The sequence below is a fragment of the Aureobasidium subglaciale genome (assembly GCF_000721755.1).
Source record: "Aureobasidium subglaciale EXF-2481 unplaced genomic scaffold scaffold_25, whole genome shotgun sequence".
Lineage (NCBI taxonomy): Eukaryota > Fungi > Ascomycota > Dothideomycetes > Dothideales > Saccotheciaceae > Aureobasidium > Aureobasidium subglaciale.
In genome coordinates, this window is record NW_013566970.1 from 211514 (window position 1) to 235281 (window position 23768).

The window sequence follows — 23768 nt, forward strand, 5'->3', positions numbered from 1 at the left end:
TTCTTGCTTGTCGTTCCTTGCTAGCTGCTTGAGCGCCTCGGTAGTAGTTGCCGTCCTTGCCGATGACTGCTATCCTGCCTGGCCTTGCTCGAATTCGCTACTCTATTGTCATTCTTCACCAGACCTCTGGATTTCTTATCCGACCAAGGCCTCGTCTCGGCTCCTCTTGGCATCAATCGGCAGTCTCGTCTTCCGATTCGGCACGATTTGCTGTCCACGTACGCCGTGGAGGTCTGAGAGGCATCGAGGGGCTCCGTCGGACCTCTGGTAGCCCCAAGCGAGCTCTAGATCAAAACAATGTCGCCTCTCAATATGACACAAATACCAAGTATGTCCCTCTCGACGAGTGTCTGATCAAGTAGACACGCGAATGAGAGTCCTCGATCATTGTAAGTGAATTTCTGCTTACCCTCTCAAAGTTATGAAACCAAATCGCGATTGGATGCAGAGTCTCAACCGAAGCGTAAGCCTCGATTGAACAACAAATGCATTGCGTTTGTTCGTTCGAGCCTTGGATTGAAATCCAAGTCAACACGTGCTCCAAGAGATGCTATATTCATAGCGATGGATACCGAAGGCACCAAGGCCGATCTTACAGAACTTGGCATTTCAACTCTGGATACTCGAGACATCCAAAATATTGATCCTGGTCCATCAGCTTTGAATTGGTCACAAAAGATTAGGCCTCGTCAATTTCGCTTCAAACCTGGCGAGCGTCAGCCATTTCTCTTTGGAGCTGTCGAGCACCGCATACCTCTAACGGCCATACAGCCATATCTCAAGCTACAACCTGATCGACTGTATATACTTGTTGGGCACGCTCTGAATCACGACATCGAGAAGCTTGCTTGTACGCTAGGATACGAGTTGAGGAACGAGTCTAATGTCGTTGCCATCGTGGACACCTATGCTCTTGCGCAACAATATCGAACCACGCTACCCGGTCGACTTTCGAAGCTTTGGAGGTTTCTTGTAGACTCAAGCCCAGGAGACGCGACACCAGCCGACGTTGTAAGAGTGTTCTCTCCTAAGCCACATACCGCAAGTCTCGATTTTGAGAGCAAGCATGGTTTTCACAACGCTGGCAATGATGCGTTCTACAACATGCATACTCTTTTGATGCTTGCGCTACAGCCAGAACTACTCAGGGAGCCCCAGTACAGCTCTTCGCTGGCTGGGGTGTTCCTCACTGCTCGATCTACAGCTTGGCAATTGGTCAGACGTTTGACTTACGAAACTCCAGGCTCTCGAGCCAAATCAATCGTCCCTGGTTCGATGGTGAGGAGGCCTGAAGGTGTGGCCTCTGTTCCACCCAATCAATTGACAAGTTCTAAGGAGTTGACAGTCCGAATCAAGATTCCAAAGACTTGAGATAGACCATCAAGCGAATTTGACCCACCATCCTGGACAGCGTGATTCCAAGTACAAGGGCTAAGATGTCTGTTGATACTCTGACTAAACCAAGCACAATGGCAGAAGAGAGGTCTGATAACAAATTGCCGCACCAATATTCTACCACATAGTGATCATATATTCGTACATCACTTCTTGAAAACGCCGTTTAACGTCTCTAGAGCATCTGACATAGATCTCAGAGACTTGTAATCGCTGTAGAGTAGTCATAGTCCGATATAGATGCCGCTTCTGCTCTTCCCTGTGCTGCCTTCGTTGCCATCGCTTGTCAGTGGTGAATATGTTGCCTTCCGGAAGCTCGATGCTGAAGATGGCAACGCCTCGTGTGTTACACCGTTGCCTTCGACGCGGTACAGGCGTAATTCTCACGATCAACATCTATACTAAACTCTAGTCGTCGCCGTAACCTAATGCAATGTTTTCAAACTTCACTGTTCCCTGCATACTATTCGGTCCTAGCTAGGTGTCGAGCTTGAGACTGGCTGCGAACCCAGGGATATGCTGCCAGTATTCCGCCCCCACGCAACAGTGAGGACCACAACACGAATTCGTCAACAAGAGCTTTAAACTCGCATTTTATAGATCAAACTTCATACGCACTATAGGAGACGTATGCTTAGATCTATGTGTGGAGGTCATAGCCAAGACTTGGTCAAATCTGCACGTATTATCGTCGATTAACCTTGGATCTGTCATGTTAAAAGTACGACCCTGACACAATCAAGCCGAGTGGAGCATCACCCAGAAAAGTCGAACGTAGGTGATCGACCGAGCAATTTGAATAGATACGTGGGCTTACAGTCAGTACATATGAAATTACTAACAGAGCAAGCAAGGTGAACTTCTTACGGCAGAGCAAGCATCTCGTATGGTCAAGACGAAGTAACACAAAGTCAAGGTCATCATCATAGTCATGGGAAGAATTATGCAGCTCTTGTCGCATAGGTGCAAGAGTAAAACCCCCCGTCATCTTTCGTCCTTCATGACCCCCATCGTTTCAATCATCAATACTCATCAATCGTCGATCAGCCCTTTGTCCTCGTTTAACCTAATAACCTTCGATCTTGCCTTCCCACTCAGGACGACCTGCTCTCCATTCCGAAAATTCCACCTCTCCTGGCATCTCGTCACCATTCGCAAGTCTCAACCGAGGGAAAGAGTCATGAGCCCAGACATACGGACGGCCGCCTTCGGAAACAGCGCCGTGGTTTTGGGGGTTGACGAACGCGTTTGGGTCATTTGGGTCGCGGAAATTGGGGCCTGTGGGATCTGTACGAGGTGAGCCATTGAACCAACGTACGAGATCGCCTGCGTAATCGAGAGCGCGGTTGAGTAACCCACGGTCGTCCATCTGTTCCTCCTGTGTGGGTCTCTCACTCTCGTCCGCAGTTTTATCGTCGGTGGGCTCCTCGATTGGTTCCAGGCAAGCTTCTCTGATCTTGTTTGCTTTGGCCTCATTGACAAGCACCAAGGCCCCCGAGTGCCAACCAGCTGCTGTGACACTAAGTGCGAAATATGTGCCCAAGTCATCATCGCCCTTTGTAACGCTTGATGCTCCATACTTCTCCTCCCAGGCGTTGCCCTCTTGCTCGACCCACTCGCTGATTTCACCTTGGACGTTTGGCTCTGAGAGCATACGCATACGCTCTTTGGCCTCCTCAGGGTCTTGACCTCCGCTTGTTAGAAAAGTGATCCACTTCTGCTTCTCCTCCTCGAACCAGATCCTGCGACCGTGGAGGCTCGCATGAGGAACTAGACGTCCATCTCCGCCAATACCGTTATAGCGAAGACCACGGATCCGGCCTTCTGGGTCTCCATGACCTCCGAGCCCAAGACAGCCGCAGCTTTGGGGCTCAGTACCGTAGGAAGTAATGTATCCTGGTGCATGCAGTGCGTGGAAGTGGTAATCACCAAAGGCTATGGAGATAACCTGAGACTTCTGCAAGGCATGAATACGGTGGAGTGAGAAGGCCGCATCTTGAGGTAAAGGATGAAACAGACGATGCAAATGATCGTCTTGAGTACCGGTGTACACAGTGCCGTCTTTGGCGAAGATTGCGAACGATCGGAACGATCCTTGGACGTCCGTGGCGAATTTGACCTCTCCGTCTGCTTCAAGAGGCAATTCTCGAACATCATCCAGCGCCTTACTTTGCGCATTCCAGGTGATCTTTGCCGCATATATCTTGCCAAGATGCGTGTTGAACAGGACGTAGTGCTCGAGACAGATGAAATTCTCGACTTCGCCGATCTCGGCACTTGCAGCCGACGGTTCGAATAATCTGGCATGCTTCTGGAAGTCGGTGCCAGGGCAAATTGCGGTCTCCAAGACAAGTACAGCATCTTCTTCACCTTCAGACTGTCGTGCGTTGCGATGCACGGGTTCCCAGACAACGATACCAGTGCCGACGACGAGGGCAGCGCTCTTTGCCCAGCCTGCTACGACCTTTTTGACATAGCCGCGAGCTGATGCAGAAGTGTACTGGCGGACGACTGTATCGACATTCAGGAACTTGACTTGGAGCGCAGCCATGTTAATGTGACTCCAGCACCAGATATATCCAGAGTCCGACAAAGCAAGAACATGACAACGGCCAGCTGAGAACTGTTTGATAGCAGATGCTGGTTCATAGCGTTCATTAGGGTGAGGCAAGCCGGCAGGGTAGCAAAGTCTGGTTGGCGTCGATTTTGCTGGCTGATTGACGATCATACCATTCATAACACCGACACCATACAGGCCACCCTTTGAAGTCAGTAAGATTGTGGACCAGCCGCCGCACTGCATATCAGCGATGATGCCCAGCGGTTCCACGTTCTCCATTTGTGTAGGCCATGACACGTGTTGACGAGCGCGCAGAGCAGGTCTTCGGCGTCCGGCAGGACCTATACCGCCACGGCCAAAAGGTGCCCCCATGTGCATCTGTTGACCATGGCCGAGACATGTTCTGTCATTGTTTCCCCAGGTGAAACTACGTGAGTCCTTCATGAGTCTTCGGTACATCTTCTGCCATCTACGACCATCATTCTCGACGACAGGCTGATTTGGTACACGGAAAGTGTTGCGCGCGGCCGAGCTCCAGTAGGGAGCATGTTGAGCAATGTCAGTTTGATGAAGCGCCGTGCAAGTTGACGTCAAGGCCACAAAGCTGGCGACATCCAGGTAGGGGAAGATGAGATACAGTATGTCTACCGGGAGATCGAGAAAGTTGGTTTGTTCCAGCATGATGATGATGATAATGTTTGTTCTGTTGGTTCAAAACAATGTTGGTGATGAAGACAAGTAGACTTGACCATTAAGGCAGGGCGAGGGTGCACAGCCTCACAGCTAGCTCCGACAAGTGAAGCGAAGCAGGCAGCAAGATAGATGGAGAGCGACATTACTTCGCAATTTTTACGACATCGCAATCAGAATTCAACTACGACAAATTTACATATGAGAACCAACGCAACTATATACAATTGAATATCTACTGTTTACAAGCATCACAACTGCTCCATTGTTGGTGATGTTAGTGACACTGTGCTAAGAGGCTGGGTCGGCTCGCGAGCCGGACTGCGTGGGGTATGCTTGGCGAAGCAGCACCGAATACCCGTATTATTTCCGACTGCCTCGATTTGAGCAGTTTCTCGGACACAATCCTCACAAGCATCAAAGAGGTATACAATTGTTGTTGTAGATTCATCTTGATATTGGCGCTACAACAGACTCGCTACTACTGATACCAGAGCCAATCTCATGCTCAGCTTGTCTGTTGGGGCCTCCAGGATTCAGCCTCAGGCTGAGTCTGACAATACTGCGCCAAGGCGGATCCTTCGAACCATATGACTCTCTACAAGCATGGCTCATCAAATCAGGCAGAGCGCACAGATCATTCGATGTGCTTTCGAGAGCAGCTATATAAGCCCACGTGCCTATATGCGAAAATCTTGAGCCACATCACGACCCGCCAATATGAGCATCTCTTCACAGCACCTCACCACTATAGTGGACAGCAAACCACAGGGACCGCTCGGAACATTCATACCAGGCCAGACCATCTCGGGCAAGGTCGTCTACAATCCTCCGACCCAAGTTGACATCGACCAAGTCCTCATCATATGCAAAGGGACCTGCTACACGAAGATTACAGAGCGTCATGGAAACCACACCAGTCACTATCGCGAGAAGATAACTTTGTTCAGAGACCAAGATACGATCTTCCGGGGCCCTCACACTATACCATCGGGCAGATACGAATGGCCCTTTCGCTTTGAGTTACCCATCGGAACGGATTATCTTCGCAAAGAGCGTTCTAAGGATCACATTTTCCAATTAGGCTCGCAAGGGCTGCCTCCAACCTTCAACTTTTACAGCGCAGGGTTCTCCACACCTCCAGAAGCGAAGATCACATATCAGCTTAAAGTGAAGATCAATCCAGGGAGGGTGTTGCGTACAGCCCAATCGAGGCTTGAGCTACCTCTGTGGCCCATCTCCCCGACTCCTCTGGAAGCACCGCTACCTCTGGATGGCCCATGTAGAGGTGACGGGCGCTTCAAGAGTAAAGCTTTACGACCAACCCAGCATACTTTTAAAGAGAAGGTGAGCCATGTCTTTGGTAGTGATCCCGCCTTGAAGACTCCTGAGATCAATATTGCGGTATCGTTCAAGATGCCGCGTTGCGTCAGCGCAGCGCAGGTCATGCCATTGTCATTTTCGTGCAAGTACACCAGGAGTGGACAGAACGATCCCGAAGCTCCGGAATTAGCTTTCGATAGCTGCCAATTCGTCCTCAAGGCGCATGTAGATGCCAGAGCCAAGGGAACGATCGATGACCATTACAAAAATGGAAAGTCGACTGTCATTGATCATTGCATGCCCGGTAACAAGATGTTACTGCCACTCGACGGCTCATGGGTACCCATCTCAAATTCCGTCCGCCTGGCGGACATGACCAAGCGGGTCCCTCATCACCTGGCTCCAAGTTTCAAGACTTTCACAGTGGCCATTTCATATACGATGACTGTTAAAATGCGCATTCGCCATCTTCAGCTGGGGCATGTCTGGCAACTCGAGAGCAAATTTCCCTTTGAGATACTGCCCGGAGAGGTTGAAGTGCCCGCATACGCTGAGCAGCAGCAGGCAGCGTCTATTGAAGCTGGACCGTCAGCACTGTATCCCCCTCAACTTCAGGCGGGCAACAATATACCATCGAGCTCTGCTGTTCTGCCAGGATACGAGCCAGCACCGGCACCGCCGTCGTACAATTCAGGCGATGTTTGGACGGCTGCTACCGACGCTAAGAGGACGAACTAGCATGGCGGATTATCAACATCTTGATGGCTTGCTCTCACTACGCATTTGAGTGTTGCATGTATGCACGATGATCTTAAGAATTCGACTTTCGACAAGTCTCTTCCCCTCGGCGCTTACAGATCAAGTCCTGGACGTCGAGCACGGAAGTGGCTCCGTACTAACCGTATTACTGTATGCTTTGTCAGGGAGGATCATGGCGGCAGACTTCCGTGCACGAGCAGGTGTATTTTTGTGCCAATGACGCGTTTTCATGAGCTGTGCCTGAGTTATTCTTTTTTCCTGTTCTATACCCCTTATACCCTTGCAACCGTGGTTGCAGTACAATCGAATTCCCCATTTCGCAATGTGCACACGCGCGCTTACTTGGAGATGACTCTGTTTGGTGTAGACATCTTACATGAGTGTATGAGGAAACCAAACAACGGATCGTGTGAATCCACAAATACCTCGGGCTAACCAGATCTGCGATACCAACCAAAGGGCCTCGGTGGTGTATACACGCCACGCGCGTAATGACGATGTGATGTCAAGCTGTTGACTTTACTGTGACATGACCCTTGACAATCGATCTTCAGGCAAGATGTCTCTCCTTACATGTTTTGAGGGCTCCTGTCATGACGAGACCGCATTAGCACACATTCCGGGATCATAATGATTCAGTAGTTACAGTGTCAGCTAATACCAATGATGGACGTGATCATAACAGAGTCAAGATGGTCCAGAAGTAGGATAAAGATGTCATGTAGTCATCTATCGAAGTAGGGTCGGCAATTTTACCCATCCATGATATTAATAGTGAGGGTCGGAAGGGTCCGGGTCCGATGATCGACATCGAGATCAGATCTGGTAAACCAACTTGTCAGTGGGCGGCCGTGCATCCGTGGTTGTATCAACAATCCTATGAACATAGCATCGCTGCATCCTGACTATACAGCTAAGAAGTAGGTAAGATGCATACTCAGAGTAATCTACAGACAGCAATATAGCAGTCCATACACCCCACATAGAGCAGCTCGATATCGATTTGCGAGAACCCATCCTAACAATCTCAAATCGAGATCGAGGAAGACAAAAAGTGACATGGTCGAGCTTTGAGTTCTTGGCGCTCCATTCACAACGCAGACGGAGGCTGTTCCCGCCTCCGATGAGAATCGAATAACAACAACACATCATCAGGTGGTCAAAATGACGAGATAATTCCCACGGGCAAATCGAGGCCAAAAAAAAAACAAGATTAGCGTTTTCTCTTCCCCATTATTAACAATCAAACACCTAGATACGTTTTCTTCTCGAGAAACTCTTTTTAATTTGTTTGTTGCATCCTCACTTCCTTGTGATACATTGTCACGCTTGAAAAATAATCTGGTGAGATACCGCCTCGAATGTGGACAGGCTGGATTTCTGGGAATCGAATTTGCTGGATGTCTGCTATCAGAATGTCGAGGCTTATGGTGGGGTAAAAGAGCAAGAAAGAGAAAGATTCTGGATAATGAGGTTATGGGTGTTGGTAAGAAAGAAACAAGACGTCAACCATTGGACTCGGTTTGCGACCAACGAAGAACCCTTATAGCAACTCGACTGGACCATCATGGCATGCGTACCGGTGCCTCATCACTGCCACTCTGGATACTGCACCGTCTCCCCCGAAGCATGCATGAATGACTGGACACTTATGCATCGGGAACCCAACCGCCTCCGCCGTCAGTCAACAAAAGTCACATCACTCCCACCTCATGGTGACGGCCATTTTCCTCGACAACCACGAGATCGAGTGAAGGTGACAGCTTACGCTGGGCAAGATTGTGATTTCCCCCATCACCGCTCGCCATCGCGTTTCTGTCTTCTCTCCGTCGACACTATCGACAGCATCTAGCACATCAAGGATTCACACTCAAGCAAAAGAGCATGATGAAAAGAGCTGACTGTTTTGTATTTTGATGCCGTCTTGTTGCTTTGCACACCGATTCGTTACGAAAAGCTCGCCAAACGGGAGAACAAAGACTATTACTGGTACAGAAGAGAGAAGGAAAACAGCCCATGCCTCAATGTTCGTATACCTTAGTCGCCTTCCTCCTGGCCGCCCGGAAACCCCAACGCCTATTCATCAAAGCCATGTTCAAGGAAGAAGAAAAAGTGAAAAGGCAAAAACAAGACATGATGCTCGACCCGATGCTAGACGTCGGTACCGCTCTCTGGAAATAGAAACCTCAACTCAGCGAAATGACCGAAGCGAACCATTCTATGGTTCGACTACATCCTTGACATCTGCTTCAGGCATGGCAGGAAATGATGTAGGAGAGATCTTGCCATAACCAAATGAGTTGGCACGAGAAGTATCGCTCAGCACCGGACTAGCCATCTCGGCCATAGACGAAGAGTGGAGATCGTCGTGGGCAAACGAAGCTATGCGATCATTCGCCATGGTCGGCGAACCATTCCCGCCGAAAGCCATGCTTTGAGCCTTCCTCAAGTTGTACTCTTGGATGGGATGACATGCGCAAAAGGTGTGTTGCAGCGCCTGCGTACGCCAGTACGACAATTCATCTCGCAGAGACTTCTCAGTCTGCTTCAGCGCAGTGTTCATAGCACTTTGCCCACGATATGTGTCCTCGAGGCTGTCGGTATGCTCCTTCTTCTTTGCACGACACTTGGCTGCGGCAACACGGTTCTTCTCGCGGTATTTGTCCTTTTTGTCATCTGGCAAGACGTCTCCAGACATTGTCCGACTTTCTTTCCGGCTCTTTTGCGACGACCTCACAGAAGGCCTCTTATTCGATGTGGACTGACGAGGTGACATGCTTGAGACGGCCTCAGCATCGATGCCGGATGCGCCGGAGTCGGCTCGCTTGCTGAAGGGATTCGACATGTCTTGCCTGTCGCTGTCTTCGGGCGGTGTGACTTGTCCATACAGGTCCATTGAGATGGGATAGTTGTGCAACAGCTTTTCCAGACCTCCGTCCACTACGCCTTGTGCTGAGCCATCCCACATATCATTGGAGTTGCCTTGCAGTCGCGACGACATGTCGTGGTCTGCGAACAGGGTGTCCGCTTCGGGGGTCGTCGGGCTAGTAGGACTGAAGTCGTAAGTCGTTGATGAAGGATTCGTTCCGATGTTTTGTGGTGCAGCGCTGTCGAAATGGAAAAAATCCATTGCGATGATTTGAACCAAGCTTGTTGAGCGTAGGTGAATGGGCAAACAAATGCTTTGGCGAGAGTCAATGGAGCAGGATCTAATCAGTGTCTGAAGCGTTCTCGAGCCGCAATGAATCTAGGTGGAGCTATCGCGACGAGCCACTGCGGTCTGGTCGGGAAAGTACACAATTAGAGTGTAGCAGGTGAGCTGTAATAAGGTGTAGGCGAAGGTTCGATGGAACGCGACGAGTGTGAAGTTGTTTTGATGGTTGGAAGGTTGTGTTTCGAGCTTGACGAGCTTGACAGGTTCAGCCTCACAGAACGGTTACTGCGGATCGAGGCAGTTTGAGATGCAACTTGGTGATAGTAACAATTCTGGGTGTAAAGGCAAACAACGACTTATTGCTGACAACAGAGACTCTGGTTGAGCAGCGAGAAACAAGTCAATGGCTTGTGTAAAGGGAGACGAAATTGTGCTTGTGGCAAGAAGAATGCAGCCTCAAACGAGGAAGCTGGGGGGCGAGGAAGATGATGAGGCTCTGCGGTCGCGGGGTAGACCAGCCGGACAGAAAGCTCGATGATCGTTCGGAATTTTGGTAACAATGCTGTTTTTCCAGTTGGCTGACCAATAGCTTCTCTGATTCAACTCACCAGCGCATGGAGCGATCACTCCTATTTATTACATGCACTCGGTTCTGCACTCTTACCTGAACTATCTCGTTCCCAGACAGTGCAGCAACGCAGAGGAACGGATGGCAAGACCGACCAGGGGGGCCATGGTCGACCGACGTCAGACGGAGCCTCATCACTTTTTAACTTCCGACGTTCGATGGATCGTCCGATGCGGCTCATAATCTCAGATCATTACCACAAGCAGAGCGGCGCTTCCTCCACCACGTCCAATCACCGAGTCCTTGTGACGGACCTGAATTTCCGCCATGATGCCGTTTCCTCTAGAGCTGGTTCGTCTCGATGTCGCTCACGTTTGATCTATTGATTGTTTGCCATCTCGAATCCTCACGAGTTCATTCCCCTTCGTTCAAGCAAGTCTTTGCCAGTCTTACGAGCCGGAGAAGCCACGTTGAAGGAGGGAAAGCGGGGCCACAGAGCCGCCGTTCTCCTAGACTCTTTACAGAACTGCCTTGTCTTCCGCTGCCATCAGCCATGTCCCTCGGGAAAGTTGCACAAGTATCAAAGTACACCGGACCTACTCCCATGGCAGCCATGCCTCGTACGACTTGTTCCAATGCAGAAGCTTTCGTTGCAATCCCATGGTTTGCACCGTCTCACATCAAAGACAGGAAAAGCTGATTAAGTGTCGAGCGCAAACCTCGCCTGTTCGGAACAAGCTGTTCCTCGATCATGTCGCGTCTCATCCTAGACATGGACAGATCGCTGGACGCATACACCTCGATCGGTAGACGAGTGCGCTCCAATCGCAAAGATGCTTCTAATCGCATACTTCTGCTCGATCGCTACGTCCACCTAATCGTGCCAGTCCAAGTGTTGTGATTATCTTCCACTCGTACCACCTGCGAGCGCACTTCGCCTAGTCATGGCTCTATATAACCACACGGTAGTTCCCAGCTCCTTGGCCATAAGTGCAGATTCTGCAAGGGATCACCATTTGCAGCACCCACACCATCGCATCAAATCTCTGCAACAATCGCACAAATTTCCCGATTGTGAAACTGGCGTGGAAAAGAGATGGGAAATGCCATGGGAAAATTGCCCATCACTTTACCGAGTTTTCTGCTCCAAGCACACTCTGCTCCACTTCATCCAAGAGGAGAAAATCCCGATTCAGCCCTATCCTCCGTATACGGCTCGACCTTCCCCATCTTGAAACTCTCGCTCTCGCATATGACGACCTAACTTGTCGCTATCGCAAATGAGGATGAAAACCTGAAGATCATGATACCAGCAGATTCATACATGCCGGGTTCGATTCCCCAGTTGTTCTCGATGATAGCGACCATTTCTTCGCTCAACAACTCGGGGACTTTACAACACTCGCCTGCATGTCGCTGTCGTTCATGTCAACATGATGCAAGCTCGTTATTCTGTTTGACGCTCCCTGGATTCTAGCTCTCGCAGAACGACATTCTTCTGAGAGATGATGTTGCTTAGGACTATCCCGTCTAGATACGCGTGTTGTTCTGGCGAGGCAGGTTGTGCTCCTAAGACCAGTTTAAGTGACATCACTCATGCTGTAAGGCAGGTTCTCTCGCTATCGTTCACGTCAATATGATGCAACCTGATCCTTTTTCTCTCGTTCGCGTTCGCGTTAGTTCAGAGTAATACCTTATGCTTCATGGAGCTAACAAAGACAAGGTCCGTAGTTCTGTGCACATACATGAATCGAGGCTTCGCGAGTGGCATGAATCTACAAAGCTCCATAGATAGGATACATACTACCATCATGATTGCACCTAGTTTACTAAGCTGCGTCATACTCATGTGCCAAACAACAGCCACAGGCTCTCGAGCTCATTACAAGTTTGTAACTGCTTCCACATCTTTCCCCATCCGCGAGCTATAAAATCATGTCTAAAGTTTCAAGCAACTAGAAAATCAAATTGTATAGGGAAAACATATCAACTATACTTTTCTAATCGTTGTCTTTTCCTCTCGTCCAAGTCCTGATACCAGAAGATCTCCTACCATCCAAAAAAAAACAATAAAATTGGAAACATTACTCGGTGTTTTTTTCTTTTTTGGCTCACTAGGATCTCGTGTGATGTATAGCTGTGATTAGGGGAGCATACTACGTAATATCTCAAAAGAGAATTCAATGCCAAAGTCAAGCTTACACAGAGTCGCCAGAAACTCTCTCGGAAATCATGATTATCAATCTCTCCAACTCCATACAGCGAAGGGAAGCTGCTGATCACAGCAATCTTAAAGGACAATCCCTCCTCTTGTCTCCAAATTTACACGCAGGGTAAATATTCATATGAACAATGATTAGCTGGCACATCAAGGCAAGTTGGGAAATGGCATTCTTGGGAACTGCGACAATTGGTCTGCTTTCATCAAGTCATAAGTCATGATTCTAAATGGAAGGTTTGCAACCAAGGAAAATATACCTTGGCTGCCATGCATACGCGATGAAGTCTATTGTAATGCCCGACTCTCGTTGTTCTTCGATGCACTGGAGGTATAAGGAACACAGCAACCATAAAGAGCTGCTTCCCGGATCCCTTCTACTCATGGGACCGATGAGCCACATCTCCTCGCTCCCGACAAAAGATGCGTGTGTAGAGTCGCTCGTGTCGATAGTATCTCTCTTGATCGAGGTCGTCCCAAGCTGGTACACCCGACTTACTTGAAATCGCAAGTCTGTGGCTGACCGTAAGACATTGACCTACTGGGTCTTGAGGACATCTTCATGCGTTGCCCACGGATCAACAAGGCGTCAGAAGCCGTTGTTATCTAGACAATAGCCTTCTTGATACAGCGGCCAGGGCCACTCCAACGCAAGATCTGAAGGTAGCTGTACAAAGCCATTGTGAATGCTACCATTGTTAACACCCTGGATAGTCTGGAGCGGAGGCATCGACATGTGATTTTCCATCGACATGTGACTTTCCATCGACATAGACGGCTGTGCGACGTTATTCTGCTGTAGCGGTTGAACTGGAGGTTCATGTCTTAATTGGCGCATGTATTGCTCGATCTTTTCGATCTGAGCCCACAGCCCTTGGCTTGTTCCAGATGATTGCTGAAGATTCGACTCCAGTCCCTCGAGCAAACGTGCCATGCTTTTGAGCGAGCTGCAAACCCGTGCATAGACGTGATGCTGGAGCGGCTGTTCGAAAACGGAACCAAGAGTTGAGCCGATGCTTCCTAATTGGTAGATAAGAGGTGTGCTAATGGCTCGCAGGTACCTTGTGGGAATAGTCTCAAAGACTGACAAAACTTCATTGGCCACGTCGCATTTTCTGTCAACACTGGGTCCGTCCTCTGTGGAGAACAGCATCATACGAAGTAACTGAAGTGTTGCTTGAATGTTGGCTGCTTGGAAAGCGTAGATGTCTATAGTCAGGTCCCCAGTCATGGGAGGGGTGGCCTTGAACTGAGGAGGTAGGTCATAGTACATGTTAAGCATGGTAGCCATGACACTCTTCTCGGAAAAGTCGTCACCAAAGACGAGACTGTCTACACTACGACGGTCGTCGTGATTGAAGCGTTTAGCACGAGATTTGTTGATGACATGTTCCAGAACGCGATACAGGTCGATGGTGAAATTCCATCCCTTGAGCCAACTGACTCTGTGGTGTTCAGGAGGAGCTTCAAGAGTGGTACTGGCTATGGTTCCTTCGTCGGACTCATCAGGATATCGCACATTCAAGTGGACTTCTTGAGTTCGTATGAAGCAGTTCCAGACGACAGCGGTAAAGACGTCTAGAGTATAGGTACCCCAATAGAGACGTCTGTATGTTTCCTTTTGAGACTCTTCCATACCACTGGGCCAGTACTTCTCGTCGAAGAAGCGTTGCATTGCGATCAGAGTGCTGCCGATGCCAGAGTACTGCTGCACATCCAGGGAGTGGCCGTACTGGATGCTGGTCAAGGAGAGAAGGGTACAAGCCCTGATGTAGTCGGCACCACGCAGTTTGTCGAGATCGGAGGTGAAGACGGACTTCGCGGCAGCGAAGAAGATCTCGGACGAGGCTTCAGGATTGCGAGCGGATTCGGGCATTCTAGAAGGGACAGCACCGTCGCGCAGACGAGCCGAAGCCAGAGCACACATGGCCATGATGGACGCGAAGAAGCCTGGGATAGAAGAAATAGTCAGAGTAGTGAACTATGAGTGTGCTCGGCGAGAGTGCACCAACCTTTGTCAGTCAAATAATCTCTGTTCTTGAGCTTCTGCTTCTCGACGGCCTCGTTGAAAAAGGGATACAGGGGGTAGACGATCTCCATATAGACGTCGAAGAGATCCATGACGACCGTCTCGCTCGAGAGGGCAAAGGCCTTCCATGGCAGCTCGATCTCGCCCGGGTCGTGGTTCACCATGCTCGCGGGGATAGGAGCGAACTCGTTGGCTTTGGCCATCGAGTCATTACGCGTCGAAGTCGAGTTGGACTGAGCGCTGGGAACGGAGGGCATGTCTGATGCGAGAGTGGACCGGGTCTGTGAAGAGCGCGTCGAGGGCTGCTGAGGAGCGGCAGGCGCCTGAGGATGCTTCTTGCGCTTCGAAGGGCGTTCATACGTGCAAGCGACGTCAAAGTCGTAGCAGTTCTGGCAGCGATCGCCATCTTCGTTGCTAGGCCTGCAACGGATGCTCCTTCGGTGACAGAGGTCGCATGCTTGCGAGATGCGCTGCAACTTGCGCGGGCGGTCTTGTTGCATCGGAGGCGGCTTGCGTTGTTGCAAGGGCTGGAGGGATACGGCAAGCTACCTGATTATCATACAAGCAAGAACAATGCAAACAACAATTGTCAATAGAAGGTCAATTCCGAATGACAGCTGTAAGCATTATTGCCCCTTCAACGTGTCCCACTTCCCACTTCCACATCCACGTCACTTTCGCAACGATGTCTTTTTGGTCGAGATGGCTCCTTCCTGCTGCGGGCCGCCGGAGCTGGAGCCGCTCTTTGCACGCCCATCCATCATCCATAGTCCACATGCATCAGTATACCACCAACCATCGCTCCTTCCCTCTGCTGAAGCGCCAATGTCCCGACCCGCTTGTGCGTCAATTGTCATGACCCTGGTCTCCACCATCCGCTCTGCAATAAATCATGCAATTGCTCAATCGCGTCTGCGCAGCTGACGAGCAGACGACCACTGTCTTTTAGCCTTTTACTAGCTTCGAGCCAACCTCCATCCACACCTCAGCTGCCTTTGGAAACACTCTCGCCAGCGTCATCAGGGTCCGCCATCCATCGTCTGATACAAAGTCGCTTGCTCAACTCGCGCCGCTCGATGCGACACATCGTCTATGAAACTTGCTCCAGCTTTCTCGAACCTTTCCAACATGTCCTGTGGGTAGCCCGATCGGCTCTCACCTAGAGCTCGGCCTCCACCTGCTCAAACGGTGCGTCTTGCAGGAAATGCACAGATTTTGTCTGGCTACATGCCGCAAGCTGACAAGAGGGGGTGCACTATACACTACTAGAACAAAGACGCTACGCACGTAGCGTTTTGCTCATTCTCAGCCTCTCGTCCACATCTCCATGGAGCACATCAAGTCAAGAAGTCGTGCATCAAGATACCAGGTACCAAGCGCACGGGGTGTCATTTGCATTGCAAATCGATACTACATGCTCAATAGACTCTAGCACTGGCCGGATACTGTCGAGCTAGAGAAGACTCGTATAGAACCTCAGTGAGCCCTCGTCTCGGGAGCTCCCATGCCTATCCTATCGTTAATCGAAGGCGAGAATCCAGGAGCTTCAGCAGAAACAAGCATCACAGGGATCATATTGTGTACAACCTGTGTAATTCTTGCCTCAAAATGCCACCCAGCTCTCCTTAGCTTTCTTTTGCTCTTCCGTTCATGACAGCCTGTTTCATAGTATGACAATATTCCCTACCAGGCGTTTTGACGTATAGATCATGTCTCGTGTGCTGATGGGATCACAGTCAGACGTCTGACCTTATTCCAAGAATCATCTAGCTGTGACAATTACCAGGATTCGGCTTGATTTCCACCGGTCATCTCGTGGCACGAAAAAGCACATCAGATGTCTGCGCTGTTCAGTAATGGTATTGCAAATGAATTGTGTAGGCCAAGGTCAGATGTCTTCTTTCTATGCCATTCCAAACCTGCTAAACGGGCAAGCACAACTTGAAGCAAGTATTGTATGTGATGCATGAGAGGTCGTGAGCAGCCGAGAACAGTCGGGAGCCTGCATTCGAGCAAATCGATGTATAAAGAAGGTATAACGCCTCTGACTGACCCCCCAGCCAATTCTGTCAATCGAGTGATGAAGGAACAGCGGCCATATGATTGCAAGAACCAATGCTGAAAGAAAACCTCGCCATCGGAGACTTTTGCCAAACTCCCTCGTTCACTTCTTCTTCTCTCCCTTTTCCTCCCCCTTCCCACCCTCCCCTTCAACCCTCTCAACCTTCCCCCAAGTCTCCTCAATCTTCCTCTCCAAATCCTCATCATTCCTCTCCTTAATCAACCTCTCGAAATCAAACCCTCCAATCTTCTGCCTCAGCCCTCTCACGACAAAATCTACAACTACCATCAATGTATTCTAGTGTCGAGGTGCTGATGCAGGGGTGGCCTGAGGTGGCTAGAGTGCAGATGGAAGAGAGAATACGGTGTTCGTGGTTGCAGATGCGGTGGTGGAAGATGATGCGTTTGCACATCTTCTTCTTTCCCGCGGCGATGGGGAGAGAGGTTAGATGGGAGTATAGTGGGAGGAGAGGGGGGGGGAGGGTGCTTACAGTGATGGATTAGGGCGGGTTGTGGTGGTGATGAGGTTGTGGTATTGTTTGGTTTATACTGGCGAGAGGCTAGAGTGAGTCGTAAGAGGCGTATATGATAAAGCAAACACTTTTGATGCTGGTCTTGATAGATGTCTGTCTGCCATGTGTGTGGTGGTGAATGATTTGTGATGACCAGATCATAGTCTCGTCTCTTTTGGTTCTTCAAAGTTATACACAATAAACCCCCATCGCCGCGCCAACACCATCGAGAATCGGAATATATTCTATGCCTCTTTCCCGAGACTCCGGAAGCTGTTTCACCTCAACGAGTGAAACTGGTCATGAGAGCTCCAAGGTGTCTCTAGGATTTGTCTTCAAATTTGCGTTCACTTCCTTATCCTTTCTTTGCTCGCGTTGACTTCAAGAGGATAGCAGAGGATACTCTAGCTCGTAAGACACATGTACATATCCCTTGTAGTCGAGGCTGGAGGAGAACACATCCTTGAACCCCAACCACGAGTACAATGGTTCTGCATCACGTGTCAGAAGATCCAGTCATGTATGTGAAAACTCCGGTGAACTCTCCTTTTATCCACGAGGGCTTGTAGTTTCCTATTGCTTTCCTTTTTGTAAAGCGCCGTCTTTGACAAGTATGTTGTCGAAAAGTACATTACTTTTCAATGACAGCCAGTGTGGTATCGAAGAACTATGTATCTTTCGGCAAAGTGGCTGAATGTTGCTAAATTTTTGCCTCGCCATGGCTGTCAAAAGGTCGTACTGTGATATACTTGTGTGATCCGTCGTCTAGGAGGATACCTTTGATCCAAGAGTGGAGGAAACATGTGTTGGTTGCACAAGAGACGAGTGATATGGTGTTATTGTACACTAAAAGACCATTCTGGTTTCTCTCTCTACTGTCGACTTCCTTGCCCTTGCCAATGCACAATTTGATCTTGAGCAAACCCAAACGCCAAACGCTATGCTTTCCTCTGAACCTTTTGAACCCTTATACCGGGTGAATGGACCACCTCCTTGTAGGCCTCTTCCGCAATCATGAATATTTTAGTCATCACCTCTCAATCCACACATGTCAGTACCCAACCAATAATCCAACCACGCAAAAATCAACCAGTACAAACTAGCATTCTTCCAATCGAAGTTTCCATCATCAGTACGCGGGACGGCAGATCCTATCACGTCGCCCTTTGTACCGACAAACAGATTGATGATCGGCCATGATGCCAATGAAGATGATACTGTTTTGCTGGGTTCGGCGAAAGCTAGATCTGCAGGCTTGAGGACTGCGCGGGTGGCGCCGGGGATACGCATAGGTCGCTTTTGTGCGGGTGTGCTGGGTGCTAGGGCTGTTGTGTCGGAGGCTTGAATGAGATTTGTGCTTGAAGTTGGTTGGGCGGTCATGGTGGCCGAGGAGAGGGTGTTTGACGAGTCCGTTGGTGTCAAAGTGTCGCGAGTGCTGAAGGTGGGGGGGAGAGATGGGCCATCGATTTGAGCACCGGCATTCGAGTAAGGAATTGACGCATCGTTGGGTGGGCCGCTGCCACGGAACAGTTCTGCATAGACGAGGAATCCGTGGATGGGGTGGGGAGAGCAGTGGGTGGCTAGGTCGGCGGCTTCGGGGCTATCGAAGGTGACTTTGATCCAGTGGTCTCCACCACGGTAGGCGTTGCGCTTGCGAAGAGCGGCTTGTGAGAGCGAGCGTTGAGCCAGCTTTGCGCGACTGTACGTCAAGCTGTGATCGTAGCGTTGGTGAGGCGGGTGACGGTCGTAGTCCTCGTAGACGGAGCCGCCAGAGATGCGTTCATAGTATTCAATGGCAGCCCATTGCGAGTCTGGGCCGAAGCCGTACAGGATGACTTCTGTTGCTTCCTTTGCCGATGCAGCGTCACTTGCTGCTTGTGCTGCCGCAGCATCCGTGGGCTTTTGTGTAGGCTGGACGGGGTCCTTTGCCTTGAGCTCGTCCTTGTACTTAGCAAAGATGAAGTCCTCGGTCTGCATGTTTTCCTGTCGGACGACATCTTCCTTTCGCGCTGGTGTTGCCGTTTTGCTACGTGAGAATCCTCTGCGGCGTACTGAACGTCCAAACGGTCCCTTTTCCTCTGGCTCTCGTCTACGACCTATTTCTGCACTGAGAGATATTAGTTAGTGTCTTTGCAAGACTTGTATCTCAACGTACTCGGCAAACTCGTAGCCCCATGGTAGACGTTTCCCTGATGCATCAAGAGCTCTCTCACTCTCGGGCACAGCATGGACTTGCATGCCCCCGCGTATCGCGTTCATTGTACGACTGTGTGGAAGATGCGGATTAAGGGCGAGAAATATTTGTAGCGAAGGTGATGATGGCGGAGATTGGGGATCCTAAGCTTCTCCTATCTTGACAGAGACAACAGATCGACTCGTAATGGTGTAGAAGAATGAGGCAGGAAATAAGAGAAAACAATTGGAGGCCGCTTTCTCACATGCGCGTCTGCAAAAGCGTCACCTCCGCAACCTCAGCAACACCCGGGGCCCGAGCTTCTACCATCTTCTTGGCAGTTTACTCCATCGAAGTCATTCGTCACCATTGTTCCTTCCCAAACCATAATTTCCATCGCATCGCAACAACCATGCAAGACAATCGCGAACGACAAGCTGCAGAGCTAACTCTGCTCGCCACAATGTATCCCTCCGAGTTCTCATGGCGCAGCAACCCACCACCAGATCTCGAGACGCCCGCCATAACCACCGATCCGAACTTTACCTTGACGGTCCATCGTACATGATCTCGATACCACTCTTGTCGCCAAACCCCTGGCTGATTTTCAACAATACAGCCAGTTATGCCCTCGAGTTCTCCTTGTCAGACACCTACCCCAACACCCAAAAGCCACATGTCTACCTGTCTTGCGGTGGTGACGTAGATACCTCGACGCGGAAACGTGCAAGAGCGAAGCTTTCAGAGATAGCAGAGGAGCAAGAGGCTGGCATTGAGATGCTTGATTTGATCGTGACATTGTTCACTGAATACCTGCCTGAATTGACTGAGAGCAACTCGGATGCAGACCAAGATGGAGATAAAGATGATGGCCAGCGTCAACATACTTCCCAGATCAAGCGTGTTGTGATATGGTCTCATCATCTTCTGGCCACCTCAAAACGAAAAGACATACAGGCTTGGTCAAAGGAGTTGTCATTGAGTGGCTACAGTCGTCCAGGCCACCCAGGAAGCATATTCGCAGAGGGTGACGAAGATCAAATCGATGAGTTTATTCGTCGTCTGAAGCAACTGCGCTGGCAGGCTCTACAAGTCAGGGGCGAAGAAACTGCCGACAAGCGTATCTGTGGACCTGGAGATGGCATACTCGAAGTCGAAGGTCTGGGGGAGATAGCAGAGGCTCTCAAGAGAATTGATGCTGACACTGCTGATCTCTTCCTCCAAGCCATGAAGATTGCAAAAACAGATTGAATCAATATGGAAACAGTACATGGCTTTGATATGAGAGTCTTTGAGATGAAAAGAAGTACGAAAAGGGCAAGACGCTACGCTATGGCTGTCTTGTGTGAATATGTGTGGGTGTTAGGCAGTGGAGGTTGAGGAAAGGAGCAACAAGCATCCGGTAAGGTCTCCGCCTCTTCCGATACCTCCCAAGAGAAGAACAACCAGATACGCCGTCGTGAAAAACAGGACTCCAAAGAAAACAGAAAACTAGACAGATGATCCAGGAGGGGTTCATAACTCCAATCAATGCCCTTATTATGCCGCCAAACCGGTTCCAGACCCCGTTGAACGAACAAATGAAACAAATGGTATCGCTGCTCTTTCTCATCCACAAATTGAAAACAAGAAAAGTAATGACTTTCGTCTTGGTGTAGTCTGCCTCCCATTTAGCGAGGCATGATTCCGACTCTACGAGTCTTGATCAGGAAAGGTGAGGGCATCTCGTCACGTTCGGGATCCCACAAGGGCTCTCTGTCGAGAGTCGCCTTGGACGACACCTTGGGTACCTCCATGCTAGTAGAGGGGCTGGAGATACCTCTAGCCTGCGCCAGCTCCACCAGGGTGCGGCCTTGGATACCTTGCTGCAAGTTGTTGCGGTGGACAGTCTTGAGCATGTCGTCGCCCTTGGCGCCCTTCTTTGTTGCCAGCGCCGTCTTAGAAGGCTGAGATGGGATTGCGGGCGCTCTTCTGCTAGGGCTGATTGGCAGACCCTTGTTCATGGGAGAGCGACTAGGCGACGCTGCAGCGCGTCTAGTGCTGGGTGCCAGATTGGGTACTGACTTCAAACGAGATTGTAGCTGTGTGGGCATGGTCTTTTGCCTTGACACGGCTGGTCTCGAAGGCTGAGCGAGAACCTTGAAGGGGTCGTTCTCTCTGCTGCTAGGTCTAGATCTGATTGGAGAACCGCCATCAGAGCCGAAAGTATCATCGTCTTCGGTATCCTCTGGGAACAGAGCAAGATTGCTTTCACGGGTCGCACGATCAAACATGTTGGGGCCCTTGAAAGCTGGTTGCCTCAGCTTGCTTCCCTCGAGAGGTGCATTCCTGCGTGGGGATAGCGCGAGCGAGGCGATGCTCATGGGGCTAGGATCCGCCATTTGAATGTCCATGGGACTAGGTGCGACCTCGTTGTGGCCAGCGAAAGTCTTTGCACGAGTGAAAGGAGTACGATTGGACGATCGCATAGGCTTGTGTCTCTGGACAAGCGGCGAGTCCTCCAGGGTAAGAGCATTGAGAGAAGGACCCTCTTCGTCGGCCTCTCCTATGGTGACGAGCGAAGGGGAATCTTCCAGGAGCTGTGTAGGTGTTGACGAGCGCTTCAGCGGCTCAGCGGGGTCCGAGTTTGCCGAGCTGGTGCGCGATGATGGCAGGGACGCAAGTCTTCGCTCGACCTCTTCTTCGACCTGCTGCTCAAAGAGCTGTCTGTAGTGATCTCGTAGTCTCTCTCCTGCAACGTCCATCTGGCGGTTAATCTCGAGATGAGCCTTTGTCTCCCACTCCAGTCTCAGCTGTTTGTCTATTTGATCGTGCATGGTGTGTTTCTCGGCTTCCAATCGCGCGATCTTCTCTTGTGCCGACTTTAATGCGGCAATGGCATTCTCCTTCGCCGTGATGTGTTGTTGTAGAACCATGACGCCTTCCTGCGTCTTTCGTACGAGCTTGACTCTGGGCAAGTTGAGGAGACTGGCCGTGTCGGGTCTTGAATTGGGATTGACTTGGAGACAGGCAGAAATGACATCTGAAAGTTCCTTGGAGTATATGCGTGGCAACGGAGCGACCTTGCCGAGTTTGATCTTCTGGATGAGTTCGAGGTGGGTGCGGGCATTGAACGGAGGTTCCCTGGTGCAGAGCTCGTATACGATGCAGCCAAGTGACCAAATGTCCGAGTATAGTGAGTAGCGTTCGGCAGCGCAGATTTCGGGCGACATGTAGAAGGGAGTGCCGACATAGGTGGAAGCGAAGTCGTGAGAAAGGATGATCTTGGACAGTCCGAAATCACCAAGCTTGACTGCGTTGCCCTCACCAAGGAAGACTGAAAACTCTGTCAGCATCTTTGCATGTAAGAGGTGAGTGAAATTGGCTTACCATTCTCGGGCTTCAGATCACGGTGAAGGATCATCTTGTGTGCCTGCTTACTCTTCAGGGGAAGTGCGTTCTTGGTGAGGCCGAGAGCATTGCTGTTGACGTCTGGTGGGTCCTCGCCGTAATGGCAGCGATACAGAGCGCTAACCAGTTGTGCAAAGATGGTCCAGACAAACTCTTCATCGGCGTATTCGTTGCGAGCCTTGAGATCTTTAATCATCATACCCAGGTCTCCATTGCCGCAGTATTCCATGTAAAGGTGCAAGTCGTGTGAAGCCTTCAGATGTTCCTTCTCGTAGTAGGCGACAATGTTGGGATGGCGAAGACCTCGTAGGATGTCCAGCTCGGCCGAGAGCTGTTCGCGCTCCTTCGGTGACATGCGGGTATAACATATTTCTTTTCGGCAAAGAATCTGGGCCAAAGTCAGTGAGAAGCCAGTGCATATGGAGTTGAGAGACATACAAGGCCATCGTTCTTTCTGCGGACCTTTCTGATAATGCCAAATGATCCTTGACCTGGGGGGGTGTTTCAGCGAGCTGCAGCAAAGCGGCTAGTGAACGGGACGGCATACCGATCTTGCTCAAGACCTCATACTTCTCGGCCTCTGTCTCGGCCATTGTGGACGATGGTGGGATGATGTTGTGTAGGAATCAACAGATGAAAAAGCTCGTCAGGATGTAATGGTAGCGACAGAGCGACAAAAGAGATATGACGAAGAAACCTAGGCGCTAGACATGACCAGTCGGAAGAGAAGTTGGAACTTGGAAGCAATGGGGAGAGCTGAGCAGGGCCTGAGAGCGGGAAGCATGAACAAAAGGCGAACCCTCGATATCTGTGTTTGCAAAAGTCAACACTGACCTCCCACCCTAAATCCACCGGGCAACCGTTGCCGAACTTGGATGCCCGGCTCGTGCACGTCGCGCTTGCTGTGTCCAGGGTCCATTTGCACGTCATACAGAC

At 50.3% G+C, this 23768-nt stretch overlaps 10 protein-coding genes across 10 annotated transcripts; 5 read left to right on the top strand and 5 right to left on the bottom strand.

Moving 5' to 3' along the window:
* The first annotated feature begins 343 nt into the window (after positions 1–343).
* On the top strand, positions 344–1642 carry AUEXF2481DRAFT_43616 (uncharacterized protein). Its single transcript, XM_013484943.1, has 3 exons — positions 344–389; positions 449–1294; positions 1346–1642. The coding sequence occupies exons 2-3, from the start codon at positions 565–567 to the stop codon at positions 1369–1371; spliced, it is 756 nt and encodes a 251-aa protein (XP_013340397.1). The 5' UTR covers positions 344–389; positions 449–564; the 3' UTR covers positions 1372–1642.
* Positions 1643–2244: 602 nt separating this feature from the next.
* Positions 2245–4817, bottom strand: AUEXF2481DRAFT_43617 (uncharacterized protein). Its single transcript, XM_013484944.1, has one exon. The coding sequence runs from the start codon at positions 4634–4636 to the stop codon at positions 2462–2464; it is 2175 nt and encodes a 724-aa protein (XP_013340398.1). The 5' UTR covers positions 4637–4817; the 3' UTR covers positions 2245–2461.
* A 250-nt stretch (positions 4818–5067) lies between these two features.
* AUEXF2481DRAFT_43618 (uncharacterized protein) lies at positions 5068–7188 on the top strand. The gene has a single exon (XM_013484945.1). It carries the CDS (start codon positions 5366–5368, stop codon positions 6704–6706), a length of 1341 nt encoding a protein of 446 aa, XP_013340399.1. The 5' UTR covers positions 5068–5365; the 3' UTR covers positions 6707–7188.
* An 800-nt stretch (positions 7189–7988) lies between these two features.
* AUEXF2481DRAFT_449374 (uncharacterized protein) lies at positions 7989–8762 on the top strand. The gene is made up of 3 exons (XM_013484994.1): positions 7989–8071; positions 8170–8213; positions 8277–8762. Exons 2-3 carry the CDS (start codon positions 8196–8198, stop codon positions 8577–8579), a joined length of 321 nt encoding a protein of 106 aa, XP_013340448.1. The 5' UTR covers positions 7989–8071; positions 8170–8195; the 3' UTR covers positions 8580–8762.
* A 183-nt stretch (positions 8763–8945) lies between these two features.
* On the bottom strand, positions 8946–9857 carry AUEXF2481DRAFT_8157 (uncharacterized protein; the record flags this gene model as incomplete). The annotated part of the gene is made up of 1 exon (XM_013484897.1): positions 8946–9857. The coding sequence occupies one exon, from the start codon at positions 9855–9857 to the stop codon at positions 8946–8948; it is 912 nt and encodes a 303-aa protein (XP_013340351.1).
* Positions 9858–11988: 2131 nt separating this feature from the next.
* Positions 11989–12596, top strand: AUEXF2481DRAFT_43622 (uncharacterized protein). Its single transcript, XM_013484946.1, has 2 exons — positions 11989–12055; positions 12173–12596. The coding sequence occupies exon 2, from the start codon at positions 12195–12197 to the stop codon at positions 12378–12380; it is 186 nt and encodes a 61-aa protein (XP_013340400.1). The 5' UTR covers positions 11989–12055; positions 12173–12194; the 3' UTR covers positions 12381–12596.
* Positions 12597–13256: 660 nt separating this feature from the next.
* On the bottom strand, positions 13257–15196 carry AUEXF2481DRAFT_32670 (uncharacterized protein; the record flags this gene model as incomplete). Its single annotated transcript, XM_013484918.1, has 2 exons — positions 13257–14617; positions 14680–15196. The coding sequence occupies 2 exons, from the start codon at positions 15194–15196 to the stop codon at positions 13257–13259; spliced, it is 1878 nt and encodes a 625-aa protein (XP_013340372.1).
* A 3096-nt stretch (positions 15197–18292) lies between these two features.
* Positions 18293–19528, bottom strand: AUEXF2481DRAFT_32671 (uncharacterized protein; the record flags this gene model as incomplete). Its single annotated transcript, XM_013484919.1, has 2 exons — positions 18293–19376; positions 19425–19528. The coding sequence occupies 2 exons, from the start codon at positions 19526–19528 to the stop codon at positions 18293–18295; spliced, it is 1188 nt and encodes a 395-aa protein (XP_013340373.1).
* Positions 19529–19809: 281 nt separating this feature from the next.
* On the top strand, positions 19810–20693 carry AUEXF2481DRAFT_82774 (uncharacterized protein; the record flags this gene model as incomplete). Its single annotated transcript, XM_013484968.1, has 2 exons — positions 19810–20002; positions 20062–20693. The coding sequence occupies exons 1-2, from the start codon at positions 19855–19857 to the stop codon at positions 20691–20693; spliced, it is 780 nt and encodes a 259-aa protein (XP_013340422.1). The 5' UTR covers positions 19810–19854.
* Positions 20694–21112: 419 nt separating this feature from the next.
* AUEXF2481DRAFT_69322 (uncharacterized protein) lies at positions 21113–23425 on the bottom strand (the record flags this gene model as incomplete). Its single annotated transcript, XM_013484964.1, has 4 exons — positions 21113–22758; positions 22812–23220; positions 23271–23323; positions 23380–23425. 4 exons carry the CDS (start codon positions 23423–23425, stop codon positions 21113–21115), a joined length of 2154 nt encoding a protein of 717 aa, XP_013340418.1.
* Between the last annotated feature and the right edge of the window lie 343 nt (positions 23426–23768).